At 36.3% G+C, this 17,171-nt stretch overlaps 2 protein-coding genes across 2 annotated transcripts; both read left to right on the forward strand.

Annotated features, from left to right (window-relative positions):
* The first annotated feature begins 6,926 nt into the window (after positions 1–6,926).
* LOC144565497 (uncharacterized) lies at positions 6,927–9,072 on the forward strand. The gene has a single exon (XM_078315273.1). The coding sequence runs from the start codon at positions 6,953–6,955 to the stop codon at positions 8,957–8,959; it is 2,007 nt and encodes a 668-aa protein (XP_078171399.1). The 5' UTR covers positions 6,927–6,952; the 3' UTR covers positions 8,960–9,072.
* A 5,499-nt stretch (positions 9,073–14,571) lies between these two features.
* LOC144565498 (uncharacterized) lies at positions 14,572–16,719 on the forward strand. Its single transcript, XM_078315274.1, has one exon. It carries the CDS (start codon positions 14,599–14,601, stop codon positions 16,603–16,605), a length of 2,007 nt encoding a protein of 668 aa, XP_078171400.1. The 5' UTR covers positions 14,572–14,598; the 3' UTR covers positions 16,606–16,719.
* The last annotated feature ends 452 nt before the right edge of the window (positions 16,720–17,171 follow it).

Raw genomic sequence — 17,171 nt, forward strand, 5'->3', positions numbered from 1 at the left:
TGTAAATTAGTGAAACTTGAACTTGTGACCTTACATATGTCAACTAGAACTCAAATCACTAGACTATTAATACACATTTATTATTTTATGAGGGAGGCTAGACTATATAAAAAAAATTTCAAAAAACTCAAAAGTTAAATTAAATTTTAATATACATAATTAAAAATTTTAAAATCATTTAATGACTTAGCATCCCTTGACATATGCATAGGTCCATCCCTAACCATATAACTAGAATATATCAGTCAGTCTATCTAGGTACAACTAACTTGCATCATCTAGTGGTTCTGCTTCAATCCACCAGCATTTGTTCTCCTTACTGCAGATTCAAATTATTCTTGCAATTTGCAAAAGCATCATTCTGGCAGAAGTCAAGCCTCTAGACAACTCCTCAGTCTGTAAAATAATTTGTGAAACAAGACTACACAAAATAACTATACCAAATATCATGGAATATGTCATATCTTACTACATCTAATTTTAAGATCTAATAAAGAGCAGCAACTCTCCTGACAAGATTATTGAAAGTATCAGCGCGACTTTTTCTCAATGGGAAATAGCAACCCGAAATTCAATCTCAAATTCTATACCAGTATTCGGTAACAGTTTCATCTCCTGTAGATCAATTATTTGCCTTTTCTCCAAAAGGCATTTACAAATTGCTACGTTGATACGAGTGGCATATATCTTTTTTTTTATTTTTTTAGCATTCCTCCATTTTACAAGAACATGCTTTCCTGAGTGCCGACACCAAGCTAATATTGGCCCCCGGGAAAAGAAAAGGAATCCTATCAAGGAATCAGGCTGTACACAGTTTGATGAAAAAGAGAGCTTAAAACCAATAACATTTTGGAAAAATGCAACAAACAGAATCGCTTCCATGCAAAAGATAAAAAGAGAGAGCTGATTTTTTTCTCAGAGATGCTCCTCCAGCTAGTGGTTTACAGCATCTTACAAAGCAAAGCATTTCTACCAAACAAACCACTCCATTTCCACGCTAACTCGTAGTTACCGGCCAAGCATTCACACATAAATCCTATCTCAGTATCGCATTATAAATCATTCATCTCCATCAATTGTAAGCCTCTATCTCTAACTTAACATCAATCCACTCGCTCTTTGTCAGAGATGGAAAAGAAAGAACCACACAACACCACTACCCCCACCACCACAACATACCCCTTAGGTATGTGTGAGAGGCTCTTTAATGCCTTAAACACTAATAATACATTTCGACCTCTACGTCGTCTCACCAATCGACAACAAGACCCCGAGCCCCAATCTGAAACTCCATCCAATAATTTTCCTGCTACTGCTGCAACTGATGCCAAACATAAGCCTCCATCTCCGCCACATCAGGAAAAACCGAAAGTCACATATGCTGCCCCTTATGTTGCTAAAAATGATGTGAAGGCCACTGATCAGAATGCAATACCGACTCCGGTACGACCTAAAGGGTCTATCGTGCCACTACCGGCACCACCTATGGGTGCAGTCTCAACTGATACCGCAAACAAGAAACCAGTGAAGACCATCAATCAGAAGGTCGAGGATTATATTCACCGCACTAAGGACAAAATGAGGAATAGTTCAACACTTGGAAGGACTCAAACTACCAAGTAAACTATATATTGTGTGATAAAGCTTTGTATAATTATGGGTACATTCCTATATTATAATTTGTATTGGACTTGTTGATGGTGTGTGAAAGGCTGTGACTGGTTGCCTAGTACTTCTTATGATATTGCTTGGATGAATAAATTTGAATTAAAACATAAACTCAGATGAATTTGGTGAAAGTTGCATCACAAAATTAGTATCTGATAGTTTTGAGTCTCTGCTTAAATATATTTGCTTTTTGAGTTATTTTTGGCACTTAAGCTAGTATTCTGACGATTCTGTTGGGTTCATTTTTGTCAGTTTTTCCTAACGTTTGACAATGAAAATCTCCCCGCATTATGGCACAGAGCATAATACTGTCTACAAGGAACTATGAACCTAAATCAATACAGAAATTAGAGACTGGATATACATTCTCTCAGAGAAAAAACCTTTTTTTTTTATGAATCAGTATGATTTCTTTAGTTACATACACCAAATTCTCTCCTATTATAAAACATAAAAGAAGAACAAAAATTCTCTTCCCCTTTGACCATGATTAGGAACTAACAAACAAACTAACTTGTATATACTGAACCCCTGAGTTTCTGATGAAAGCAAATCTGGATCTGTACACTGGCATGGGTAGCTTCAATTGGTTTTTGTCATGTAAAAATCTGAGCTTATTTCATATTCCTTACAAAGTTCATCAACAGGTACATAAAACATCCTTGTTAGAAACATATTAACACACCAAATGCTACAAAATCCAAATCAGTTGGTCCAGGACAGAGCAAGGTTTAATTAGCTTTGGGTTTGTTTGAGGTTCCAATAATTAACGAGTTAATTATGACTGAATTACAATCTAAATTCAGATTCTAGTAAATATCAATCTTAAATCCTAAGATTCTCTGTGCGGTAAATAAAACACACAACACGCATATAGAGAGAACAGAATCAACAGATGGAGATCATATATAGATTTGATTCCTTGTACACCTTGTGATATTTGAATTTTCATTGTCAAGTTTTAAACTAGCACAATAATTAGATGTACACCTTGTGATATGATATTTACATTCAAAATCATACAGAAATATTTATATTTCATAATTAAACTATTATAATTAATGTTGCGGTGTGCAGAGTTACATGTCTGTATTTTGGAAATGCAATGAACGTAAAAAATGCAATGCTTGATTAGTAGATAATGCAAAATTTCTTAGTTATCTTCGTTAATTTAAAATTTAAAATTTGTATATTGAAATTTAACTGAAGTTTTTTTATTTTTATATAATTGAGCTCTCTTATAAAATGCTAATGATTGCTTATAACTTGGTGATTCGATTTTTTGTTTGTTTTTTTTTATTGTGTGGTTGTGAAAAATTGAATTTGTGTTCCATCTACAACACACTATGCACTTTACTTTTCAGTCCTCTAAATAAAAATAAAAATAAAAATTAGTTCGACTTCTATTTCTATATTTGTCAGTTTATTCTTTCTTTACATGTAAAAAGATGGCCAAGTGACTACAAGTTTTAGATTTGTATTGGGAAAAAAGAGAGCACTTGTTTTTCAAAAAAAAAAAAAAAAAAAAGAATCAGCAAATAGATTGATTTTTTTTTTTTTCAAAAATAACAAAGGCTGAATGAAAGTTTCAATTCAGACATGGATTGACCAAATTTTTTTTCTTTTGAAATGAAAGGTACTAGCATATCAGTTTTCTTCAAATCTGTATTTATATTGAGAAGAGATCAAGTTACGACAATTTTTGAGTTACAACAAATTACCGCAATTATTTTCTACATTTTCAAAGTCCAATCATCAATTCAAACCGTTAGATGTGATCTCTACAATAAAATGTGCTTGGAGACCAAATTTTACATTTTTTGAAATTTTTTTACCATTTATTAAGATGGGTACAAAAATTAGTCAAATTCATACCATTGAATTTTGTACCCATCTTAATAAATAGTAAAAAAATTTCAAAAAATATAAAATTTGATTTGAAAGCACATTTTATTGCAGAGATCATGTTGAACGGTTTGGATCGACGATTTGAACTTTGAAAATGTAGAAAATAATTGTGGTATCTTGTTGTTACTCAAAAATTATTGTAATTAACTTGATCCCTCCTCATTTATATTATAGAGAATTTTATTACTTTGTAGGTTTCAAACTTGTAACATTTTATACGAGAATCATATACTTTTATCACTACCACTAGATCAGAAGTTGATTCTTGAATTGACCAAAACTTCAATTTGATCTCCTTCCACCACATCACGGACAGGATTTCAAAAGGTTGAACTGACAAAATCAATTCAGTCATCCTTCATAATCGATCGGGTTTCAAAAACTGAATGGGACGAACTAACTATCCAGCCACCTCTCATATTCAGGTATTAAATTAGTTGAACCGAATTAAATATTCAATCACCTCTATATATCTAGATTTCAAAAACTAGAGGGACCCAAAAAAATTTCGTATCCGAATTAGATACAAATTAAACGTGGGTTGATGCGAAAGGAGAAACCAGATCAAATTTTTTATCATTACAGCAGTTGGCTGGTCTAAGACGCCATGTGAAATTGAGTTCTCTAATTGTCATTGATAATGTAGTCGGCAGGTTTTAGCAACAGACACGTGGCGTGCTTATCCACTTACCGAATAAAGGATAAAACGCCAAAGTTGAAGAGGATTTATTTTCCTGTATTTGTTTCATTTTCAATTTTTTATTTTGCAGAACTTTATTGTGGGACATGTTGCCTAATTATTTCTTTGAGGATTTATACTGAGTTGTAATATGCATTAGCTAATTACTTTTAAGGAAAAGAATTAATCATAGTTGTGAAATTGGCTTGAATCCTAAAAAAATGGATGCATGAGAACCACATTTTTGATGATTACCTATGTTACCCGATACGCCAGTTTAGGCCCCATACCCGTATCACACGCGTATTGGATACAGATACGCACCCGATACGTCAGCTGGCGTATCGGCTTACGTGACGTATCCTTACTCAGCCAATACGGTCGCCGATACTCCGTTGACACTCACAGATACGGTTGGATACGACCACATATGATCCCAGTGCCCGTAGACCACGCGCCGCACCTGTGGACCGCGCAATTTTTTTTTTTCTGCTGAAGACGGGATTCGAACCCAGTTGGGTTTTGTCGATGCCAAAACTCTTACCCACTACACTAGAGTATCACATGTGTTATCTTCTGGATAAATATAGTGTTTAACTTAATCTTTATTTTTTCCTACAAATTTGATTTAAATTATGATTATCTAAATATAATATATAAAATAATAAAAATAATATAATATAATAGACGTATCGTATCCTTGATTTTTGAGAATTGCTGTATCGCCGTATCCGTATCGTATCCAATACGATACCCGTACTCGTATCCATGCAACATAGATGATTACTCATCTGGCTATCGGTCACCAGTTGGCGTCCCTTGCATAATTTGTGTTGCTATTAATGAAAACATGCTAGTCACTAATCAAAGTTTAGTTCTTATTGAAAGGAAGCTTATCACTTGATGCCGAAATTTTTATATATATCGAGTAGAACTAGGGTGTTCTTAAGTTTACCAAGTTTCTTAGTGAATTCAAGTCTAAAACTTATCGAATCGGCTTCAAACGAGGAATCTGAACCGTTGAAACTCGTCTACCTTACGAGTGATGCGTCTACATGTAAAAAATAATAATTTTAAAATTAAATTTGCATAGAGTCAAGTGGTCAAAAAAATTTCAAAAAATGAATGCATTAAAATTAATTTATTAACCTTCTAATTTTGACCGCTTGACTTTATACTAAATTAATTCAAATGTTTAAAATTTTCATATGTAGACACATCACTCGTAATGTAGGTGGATTTTAACGGTTTGAATTTGTCATTTGAAACCGATTCAATGGGTTTTACACTTAAGTTCACCAAGGGACTTGGTGAACTTAAGAACACCCTAGTTCTACTCTTTATATCATATTAAAAAAATAAACTAAAAAACTATAAATGATGGGGATTTCCAAAAACATCCATTCTGCATAATAATTTGGTGGCTCTATTTTTGAAGGACCGCAGATTGGTTTGGAGACACCCTAACGATTCAAAAATACACTATGCTATTAAGGGCGTACTCCAGAGCTGAAAAAAAGGAAGGGAGAATCATTGTGGGAGGGAGGCTCATCCCAGACCTATCCTGATCAATGATTTCCCCTACTCCAGAAGAGAAAAACCGGAGATGAAGCAGAGATGAAGAAGTACTGTTCGGAGGGAAGAGCGAAATCGCATGGTGTTGATTTTTGACGAATTCCGTCATCCCCAATTTGGAGGTATAATATCACTGTTTGAGAGGTTGCCTCACCTCCGAACTCTCCCCTTCTTTCCCTTTAATGAGGGGTTTACCCCTTTGTTGTGGAGCATAGCCTAAATATATTTAGATTTTTGAGGGACTTTCAAACCAATCTGCAACTTCTCAAGAATAAGACTGCCAAATCATTATAACTTTAAGGTGTTTTTGGAAATCCCCATAATTTAAGGTGTTATTTTTTTTTAATATGGTATAAATAAAATTTTTGGCACTTGATGCAACAGAAACTGTCACCAGATACTTGTGAATTATATTTTTATCTATTACAAATAATAACTTCCAATTTTTTTTGGTGAAGTTCTTGTAACTTTGATTTTAATTTATGTACGAATTATCACTTAACATGTGAATTATTACTTGCTATAATACGAATAATTACCGTTTTTTAATAAAAAATTTGTGAATATTTTTTCAGTTTTGATTTTAAGTTATGCGTGGGTAGATATAATTTTTGGTTTCAAGTAAAATTTTTGTTGGAAATGAATTTGATGTTAAACTGAAATTTTCTAAATATGAAATTAGGATAAAATTGCAGGCCTTATCCGAACCCAACAAAGAAATAATAAAATATTGAATCTCAAGCCCAGCGAGGTAGTGACCAAGCAATGATTAATGAAGCAACCTCTCCTCCTACCCGAATCCTGCTGAATACAGATTCAGTGAACCCAAAAGTTTAGTTTTAGATCGGACCGTCAGATTCGAATCTGCGAAAATCTATTCGAAGCAGAGTGAACACATCCGAGCAACGAATTTGAATCCCGAGACAATCTCGAGCGACAGATTCGAATTAGACGGCCTCGATCCAAAACTCAAAAGTTGGGTTACTTTAGAGGATCCGGACGTCCACCCCACGAGTACGAAGTACCAACTAACAAGTATCAATTACAACTCTACCAGTCCTCCACTCCACTCGTACCCATTGGCTGCATTACCAAAGAAACCATCTACCACCGTTCGATCAGATGGAGCCAGAAGGAACTGTTCTCTTCACCACCGTCGGAGTGACGTACTTCGGCTTCGACATCTTCTCCGTCTCTCTTCCTCGTAACCCTAGCGACATCTCCATCCAATCAACTCCCGAGACATGCCACACCGACGGCATATCTGCGAATTTTAATGCCGGGTTCACCGACGACGAGCCCGGTTCGGTGGTTTTTGTTTCGGTGCGCAATGGTTCGTCTCAGCTGTACCGAACCCGGTATGAGAAATCCGAACCCGAACCTCTTCGTACGGGAGTTCACAGTATATTTCACGACCGACCGACGATAAAAAACCAGCGCCTGTATTTTGTTTCAGCACACGAGAAGCCATCTGAGCCGTTCAAGAGCTGTGCAGCTGTTTATGAAGCCAAACTCGATGGTAAGAAATCTCAACCGATACGACTCACCCCAGTTGGTACAGTTGATTTGAGCCCAGCAGTGTCTCAATCTGGCCAATTTATTGCTGTTGCATCGCATGGGTCGGGTCGATGGAAGGGTGATTTTCGTGAGCTAGAGACGGAGATTGTTGTCTTTCCTGTGGCAGACCCCACCAAGAGAAGGGTCGTGGCGGGTCTTGGTGGATGGCCCGCATGGCAAGGAGACTCGGTCTTGTTCTTCCACCGGAAGGCTGAAGATGGTTGGTGGAGTATTTACCGTTCTGATATATCCGGTGGACCCGCGACACGTGTAACTCCACCAGGTGTGCACGCACTCACTCCGGCTGCATCCCACGATAAGAGATGGATAGCAGTGGCCACCAGACGAAAGGGAATACAATACCGCCACATCGAGCTATTTGATCTCAAAAGCGAGAAGTTTTATCCGGTGACAGAGAAATTGAACCCTAATTTGCATCACTACAATCCTTTCTTTTCTGCCGATTCAGACAGGTTGGGTTATCACCGATTCCGTGGCGAGTCGGCCAAAGGGGATTGCATCGTGCCGCATCTGCAGCCAGTTTATAGCCCGGTAAGGAACCTCAGGATGGTACGTGTGCACGGCACCTTTCCTTCATTTTCTCCTGATGGTTGTTTAATAGCAATCAATGGTGATCAGAAAATAAGAAAAAATAAAAATAAAAATAAAATCAATGGTGATTTACCTGGGTTAATGCTTTTAAAATCAGATGGTTCAAAAAGGTGGATTTTGATGGATCAACCATCTATCTTTTCCACTGCATGGAGCCCGGTGGAATCCGGGGTGATTTTTACCTCAGTGGGACCCATCTACGAGTCTGTTAAAATGACAGTCCAGATTGCCCGAGTCTCATTCAACATCTCTGATTTGGAAAACACAAAATCCTTAGCTGATGCAGATAACAAAATCGATGTGTCTGTGAAAATACTGACAAGCACGGACAAAGGAAACAATGCATTTCCATGCTGTTCACCGGATGGTAAGAAAATTGTTTTCCGGTCAGGTCGGTCAGGGTACAAGAACCTATACATAGTTGATGCAGTAAATGGAGAAGGAGAAAATGGTGAGGGGATCTTTAGGCTCACTGAGGGTGACTGGATCGATACCATGCCGAGTTGGTCGCCAGATGGTGAACTCATTGCCTTCTCTTCCAACCGGCACAACCCAGCTGACCCTAACAGTTTTGGGTTGTACCTAGTGCAACCTGATGGAACTGGTGTGTGCAAGATTCATATAGAGGGACAGGATACAGATGCTGATCTTGCAATGGAGAGGATCAACCATGCCTGCTTCAGCCCCGACTCCAAATGGCTTCTTTTCACGGCCAACTTTGGGGCAGTTTTGGCTGAAACTATCTCCGGTCCGAATCAGTTCCAGCCTTATGGGGACTTGTATGCATGCCGGGTTGATGGGTCGGGTTTAGTTAGGTTGACTTGTAACCAGTATGAGAATGGTACGCCTGCTTGGAAAAGTGGAATAGCAAGCTTGGAGGAACTTTCGCTTGCAGAGCCGGTCGGGGACAAACTCCGGGGACAGTTTCAGGAGCCACTGTGGCTTTCATGTGACATCTGAAACTGGTACATGATTCTTCTGAACTCGGCCTCTGGGATTATGATTGCCAATTTGGAAATAAGTTGCTGTAACAAAGAAATAAATAAATCAAATAATATATGTGACATAATGTATTGAGTTTGTATCTCTACCTCTCTCTCTCTCTTTTTGGGAAAGTTGGCGGTGGCATCTTTCTCTCTCTCTCCTTTGAAAATGAAAAATAACTGCCAGTACTGGTGTTAAAATTTGATCAAGAGACTGCATTTTTCAAATAGACAACACATGGCATCTATCTATTTAAAACGGACAGCAACCTTAAGCACACAACTACAGCATAAACTATGGTACTATGTGCATATTTGACTTTTTATATTATTTATTCTAAAAGAACTTATTTTATTATATGTGCTGCCCTGAAATACTATCAAAATTGCAAACCATATTTTAAAGATAATAAATGACTTTTGTACAGTTTCTGCATGGCAAAAATACCAAATTAATTATTGAAAAGATAAAGAATTGATCCATAGCATAGAAGCTATTCATACCATGACCTGCCAGTAGCTCGAATATGAACATCAAGTCCAATTCAATAGCAAAGATAAGTGATACAATGCACAAACGCCATCATGAGACTATGACAAAGAAAAATACTCAAATCCCAATTCATATCTAAGCAGAGCACTACTTAAACTTATACTAGTTAATTTCATATTTATAATTGTTCAAGTTTCTTAATACAGTAGTTAACAAGGACAAAAAGGAAACCTACTGACTACAGTGTATTTCCACAAATGTAGCTTTAATTCGGTTATTTCATATCTGATGGGCTTGTAACTCAAAGAATAATTATCCGGCACAAGTGTTCAATAATGAAAACCACCAACTAAATTTTAACAGAAATTTACCAGTCTAAGGGGAATTTCACTGATGAGAATGACATGAATGGTTTGAGGGTTGATTTCTAACAGAAATTTATTGTGTCACTGTCTTATAGATTACTCATAATATATATGAATCCAGAAACTTCTTTTGCTGAAACTTGTTTTGTAGAAAACTTGGTATACTTAAGCTAGTCTTATTGTATTTTGTTGCCTGAATCCAGTGGCCACTCATATTAATTACATAATCTGTCATTATTATTTTATACATCTTTTTGCTTCTTAATTATATTTGTCACTAATCATATTATGCTTATGTGGAAACAATGATCATAGGGCCCTAGCAAGGGTAAGCAAAAGACATATGTCATTGATGAAGATGAATTTGAAGAAAGGAGTGAAGATGAATCTGATGAAGAGACGATTGAAATATGAACATTAGTCTGTTGTGGTTAAATGTTTAATTACTTGTTGTTAATTTTTTTTTTTAATTTGGTTTGTTGTTTGTTTTTTAATTTGTGTGCGGCTTGCTGTTCTGTTTTTAGGTGATGTATGAATATTTGAGTGGGATCAATTTGTAACACTATTGTGATACACAAATATATTGATGGATATTTACACACAAATTAAATTCTTAATGTAACAAGTATGAATGTTCAAACATGATTGTACAGTAAGTCGCAACATGTGAAGCAACAAAATACCCCTTAAACAACAAAAACGTCAAAGATACAACATAAAAACCTAACAACCTGCAGCTACTCTGTGGACGAAATAAACTAGTCCCTACTGTAGTAATAAAATTAAAAGGTTCTAAAGACCTAAAATAGCCCTTCTCTCCATTTTCTGAAATTTGAAAAGATAGGGGTTCTTATCAGATGATAAATCACAGGAGCTGATTAAGACAAATAACTAGGACATAACTGTAAATATTTAGAAAGGCATATTTGTAATTACTTAGTTTTAGTGATTCAGATAGTTACACAAGGTATTGCCTATGTATACCTTATTTGTAATATTGCACGCTAATAATGAAATAATACAATTTCCATCAAACCGTATCTGTTACTCTCTGTCTATATGATTGTATATATGTATATGTGTATATGTATATGTATATATGGGAATATGCTAGCATGCTATGCATAGCATAGAGGGCCTCCATGCAACAGCTCAATATTCGATTTTTTAAAATCGTAACGGTCGATCTGAACCGTTCATCTTGTTCTCCATATTAATATGTGTTTGGTTTTTCAAATTTTACATTTTTTGGAATTTTTTTACTATTTTTTTAGATTTATTGAAAATCACTATTTTCAGCAAATCTGGACCATAACAAAAACAACGATTTTCAATAAATCTAAAGAAATAGTAAAAAAATTCCAAAAAATGTAAAATTTGGTCTCCAAACACATATTAATATGGAGAACAAGATGAACGGTTCGGATCGACCGTTAGGATTTTGAAAACTCGAAATCTAAGCTGTTGCACGGAGGGGCTCTATGCTATGCATAGCATGCTAGCATATTGCTGTATATATGTATATGTATATATGTATGTATGTATGTATGTATGTATGTATGTATTGTTAGTTTGTAATAATCTAGAAGTCAATAATACGATAATTTATCATAAAGCTTTCTTCATAAATTGAATGTTTAATTATATATCATTTTGTTGCCTTGAATATTATTGTATTATGGATCATTTCGAGTTCATAACTGGAATTGTGAAACTCCATAATTAAGATGATATATATTCTTAAGAAGTCACTAACCGAGGTAATTAGCAGGAACACTAATTAACCGTTACTAGGTTAGTATGTGGATTAAAAGATGGTTAAGTTTTACAAACCATAGACACGAGATGTCATTTTAATCACATAGATACATGTTCTAGGAACATGGTATTTGACAGACCTCGAATGAAACATTAAATAGAATTGTGTTCGTGTCATTAATTTTTTCATTCAGTGTAAAGTTCTACAGTATGAGGTATTCATCATTCCAGCTAAGAGATGTGTATGTGTGAGTGTTATCTAACGCTGTCCGTAAAAAGCAGTCATAACGGTAGCATTTCCATATGTGTAGCATAGCTGAGGAAGTGATAGTCTACCAAAAGTACTATTTGTCCTTCGTATTTTATACGAGCTATAGCATCACTGGGCCCCTTGGTAGAGTTAGATTATCTGCATGCGGTATAATTACAAGAGTAATTATATTTGATAATCTGCTCAAGATCAAGAAAAGATTAAGTTAGCAAGGATGACACACATCTACCTTGAAACTGATCTGATAGCTATGTGACAAAAGAACTGACACAAGTAAATTGTTTACTGGATCGTGATATTGTACAGTACATCATCATCTGTGTAATTGGATGGTTATGATGTATTCTGCCAGATGCCTCTCATGATTATAGAAGTTAAAACAGTTTTAATTCTATTTACCAACATAACACAGATCCTATTGGGTCACACCGTATAGGAGCTACTTGGAGAATCTTATTGATTAATTATAAATTGATTATAATTAATATTAAGATGGTTATAATTAATTATACGTGATATAATTAAATTATAAATGTCATATGAAAATGACAAGCAGAAACAACGGTTAATTTATAAACGTACACGGTACGTTGTATAAAAGTTACCGAACAACAACCGAAACCGAACCGAAAGAAATATAATTGTTTAGAACAATTATATATATTTGATTTAGATTTTAAATATTAATTATGGTTTTGAATTTTGAGATAATAATCATTATCAAAATTAAAACCTTAATTAAAAATTAAAATCCAAAATAAACAAATATAATCAAATAACATGTCCGCCAAACTAAGCAAAATCAATTTGATTTTCTCATTTTTCCAAAACCGCCATACATAGGTGGCAATGGCATATATTGTAAATATGCCAAAGTTTGGGGGCATTTCGGTAATCGGCGAACCTCCTCATTTTCCTATAAATAGAGGGGTGAGGGTGAAAGAGAAGATTACTAATTCACGTGTTATCTGATTACTTCGTTAATTAGAATTCTCTCTTTCTCGGTTTAAGGTTTTTCGAATCGGTGAATAGTATTTATCGAATTTCGCAGTATTTCAGTTTTGCTTATTAGTGAATCTGATTAACCGAAAGTTCGTGAATAGTGTTATTATGCCTTTTCGGTGAATAGTGTTTTTGCAGAAAACTGCAGTTTACGGTATTTCTGGCAAAAGAAATAAACCGCTCTCCGGTTAGTCCTGATGGATAACCAATAGAGGTATCACACGTGTGATACTCCGAGTCGATTTCTTCCCTGGTGTAGCTCTTCTCGCTCATCTGCATTCCAACTGTGATTTGAAAACAAGGTATAAATTGTTATATTAATCTATTTAATTGGTAAATAGATTTAAAGCTTTAGAAAATCAATTATGGAGTAGATCTGTAAATAAGATTAAACAGATCTTCTTGATTCATTTAATCCGTAGCTTAAGTTAGATGTAAAAATTTTGTTTTACTCTTTCCGCACCTTAAGCAAATAAATGGGTTTGAACCGTCAAAACCCAACATGTATGTATATGTGTATATGTGTATATGTATATGTGTATATGTATATATGTATATCTGTATATGTATATGTATATATGTATATATTATACATATATTATAAAAACTGGAAAAAGAGAAAAAGATCAACAAGCTGTCAGACCTTGAAAATTTTTGAATAAATGCCAAGTCCTTCATTGGTGTTATATTAGATTGGTGATATCTAACTGACAAATAAAATCAAAGTTATAAAGAGTTACGGCATCACTTCATAAATTTATTAAATATCTTATTTTTTTGACATACACTCTAAAAAAGAAAACTTTTTCTTCACAAAATTATTTAAATCAAAATACTCAGATCTCTAAAAAAAAAAAAAAAAATGACCAGACCGCCCGTGGGCCAGGCGGTTAGGTCATTTTTGAAAAAAAATAAAATGCAGGGTTATTTTTAAAATTAACCTTTTCTTTTGGGGTATTAATAAAAATGGCCGTCAATAATTAAAGTTAAGTTCTTATTGAAACGAAGCTTACCACTTGATGCCGAAATTTTTATTTATACCATATTCAAAAAATTATGAATTGTGGAGATTTCCACCAAAAAAAAAATCCAAAAATACACTGTGTTATTAAATATATTTAGATTTTTGAGGGACCTTCAAATCAATTTGTGGCTCCTTCAGAAATAGAGTAGTCAAACTGTCAAATCATTTTGCGGCCTGAGTATTTTTGAAAATTCCCATAATTTAAGGTTATTTTTAATATGATATAAATAAAAATTTCGCCACTCGATGCAACACAAATTGCCACTAGATTCTTGTGAATTATATTTTAATGTATTACAAATAATAACTTCCTTTCAATTTTTTTTGGTGAAGTTCTTGTAATTTTGATTTTAATTTATGTACGTTTATCACTCGATGTATTGAGAATTATCACTTAACATGTGAAATTGTGAATTATTACTTGCTATAATACGAATAATAACCTTTTTTCAGTTTTTATTTTAAGTTATGCGTGGATAGATTAAAATTTTGGTTTCAAGTAAAATTTTTGTTTGAAATGAATTTAAATATGAATAGTAAGCCTTATCCGAACCCAACAAAGAAATAATAAATATTGAATCTCAAGCCCAGTGAGGCACTGACCAACCAACCTCTCCTCCTACCCGAATCCTGCTCCACCACACTACACTACACTACACTAGTACGGCATTACCAAAGAAACCATCTACCACCGTTCGATCAGATGGAGCCAGAAGGAACTGTTATCTTCACCACCGTCGGAGTGCCGTACTTCGGCTTCAACATCTTCTCCGTCTCTCTTCCTCCTAACTCTAGCGACATCTCCATCCAATCAACTCCCGAGACATGCCACACCGACGGCGTATCTGCGAATTTTAATGCCGGGTTCACCGACGACGAGCCCGGTTCGGTGGTTTTTGTTTCGGAGCGCAATGGTTCGTCTCAGCTGTACCGAACCCGGTATGAGAAATCCGAACCCGAACCTCTTCGTACGGGAGTTCACAGTATATTTCACGACCGACCGACGATAAAAAACCAGCGCCTGTATTTTGTTTCGGCACACGAGAAGCCATCTGAGCCGTTCAAGAGCTGTGCAGCTGTTTATGAAGCCAAACTCGATGGTAAGGAATCTCAACCGGTACGACTCACCCCAGTTGGTACAATTGATTTGAGCCCAGCAGTGTCTCAATCTGGCCAATTTATCGCCGTTGCATCGCACGGGTCGGGTCAATGGAAGGGTGATTTTCTTGAGCTAGAGACGGAGATTGTTGTCTTTCCTGTGGCAGACCCCACCAAGAGAAGGGTCGTGGCGGGTCTTGGTGGATGGCCCGCATGGCAAGGAGACTCGGTCTTGTTCTTCCACCGGAAGGCTGAAGATGGTTGGTGGAGTATTTACCATTCTGATATATCCGGTGGACCCGCGACACGTGTAACTCCACCAGGTGTGCACGCACTCACTCCGGCTGCATCCCACGATAAGAGATGGATAGCAGTGGCCACCAGACGAAAGGGAATACAATACCGCCACATCGAGCTATTTGATCTCAAAAGCGAGCAGTTTTATCCGGTGACAGAGAAATTGAACCCTAATTTGCATCACTACAATCCTTTCTTTTCTGCCGATTCAGACAGGTTGGGTTATCACCGATTCCGTGGCGAGTCGGCCAAAGGGGATTGCATCGTGCCGCATCTGCAGCCAGTTTATAGCCCAGTAAGGAACCTCAGGATGGTACGTGTGCACGGCACCTTTCCTTCATTTTCTCCTGATGGTTGTTTAATAGCATTCAATGGTGATCAGAAAATAAGAAAAAATAAAAATAAAAATAAAATCAATGGTGATTTACCTGGGTTAATGCTTTTAAAATCAGATGGTTCAAAAAGGTGGATTTTGATGGATCAACCATCTATCTTTTCCACTGCATGGAGCCCGGCGGAATCCGGGGTGATTTTTACCTCAGTGGGGCCCATCTTTGAGTCTGTTAAAATGACAGTCCAGATTGCCCGAGTCTCATTCAACATCTCTGATTTGGAAAACACAAAATCCATAGCCGATGCAGATAACAAAATTGATGTGTCTGTGAAAATACTGACAAGCACGGACAAAGGAAACAATGCATTTCCATCCTGTTCACCGGATGGTAAGAAAATTGTTTTCCGATCAGGTCGGTCAGGGTACAAGAACCTGTACATAGTTGATGCAGTAAATGGAGAAGGAGAAAATGGTGAGGGGATCTTTAGGCTCACCGAGGGTGACTGGATCGATACCATGCCGAGTTGGTCACCGGATGGTGAACTCATCGCCTTCTCTTCCAACCGGCACGACCCAGCTGACCCTAGCGGTTTTGGGTTGTACCTAGTGCGACCTGATGGAACTGGCGTGTGCAGGATTCATATAGAGGGACAGGATACAGATGCTGATCTTGCAATGGAGAGGATCAACCATGTCTGCTTTAGCCCCGACTCCAAATGGCTTCTTTTCACGGCCAACTTTGGGGCAGTTTTGGCTGAAACTATCTCGGGTCCGAATCAGTTCCAGCCTTACGGGGACTTGTATGCATGCCGGGTTGATGGGTCGGGTTTAGTTTGGTTGACTTGTAACCAGTATGAGAACGGTACGCCCGCTTGGAAAAGTGGAATTGCAAGCTTGGAGGAACTTTCGCTTGCAGAGCCGGTCGGGGACAAACTCCGGGGACAGTTTCAGGAGCCACTGTGGCTTTCATGTGACATCTGAAACTTGTACATGATTCTTCTGAACTCGGCCTCTGGGATTATGATTGCCAATTTGGAAATAAGTTGCTGTAACAAAGAAATAAATAAATCAAATAATCTATGTGACATAATGTATTAAGTTTGTATCTCTACCTCTCTCTCTCTCTTTTTGGGAAAGTTGGCGGTGGCATCTTTCTCTCTCTCTCCTTTGAAAATGAAAAATAACTGCCAGTACTGGTGTTAAAATTTGATCAAGAGACTGCATTTTTCAAATAGACAACACATGGCATCTATCTATTTAAAACGGACAGCAACCTTAAGCACACAACTACAGCATAAACTATGGTACTATGTGCATATTTGACTTTTTATATTATTTATTCTAAAAGAACTTATTTTATTATATGTGCTGCCCTGAAATACTATCAAAATTGCAAACCATATTTTAAAGATAATAAATGACTTTTGTACAGTTTCTGCATGGCAAAAATACCAAATTAATTATTGAAAAGATAAAGAATTGATCCATAGCATAGAAGCTATTCATACCATGACCTGCCAGTAGCTCGAATATGAACATCAAGTCCA

The sequence above is a fragment of the Carex rostrata genome, chromosome 14, assembly GCF_964058835.1.
Source record: "Carex rostrata chromosome 14, lpCarRost1.2, whole genome shotgun sequence".
NCBI lineage: Eukaryota > Viridiplantae > Streptophyta > Magnoliopsida > Poales > Cyperaceae > Carex > Carex rostrata.

Coding starts and splice junctions, on each gene's coding strand:
- LOC144565497 (XM_078315273.1), top strand. CDS start 6,953: ATGGAGCCAGAAGGAACTGTTCTCTTCACCACCGTCGGAGTGACGTAC.
- LOC144565498 (XM_078315274.1), top strand. CDS start 14,599: ATGGAGCCAGAAGGAACTGTTATCTTCACCACCGTCGGAGTGCCGTAC.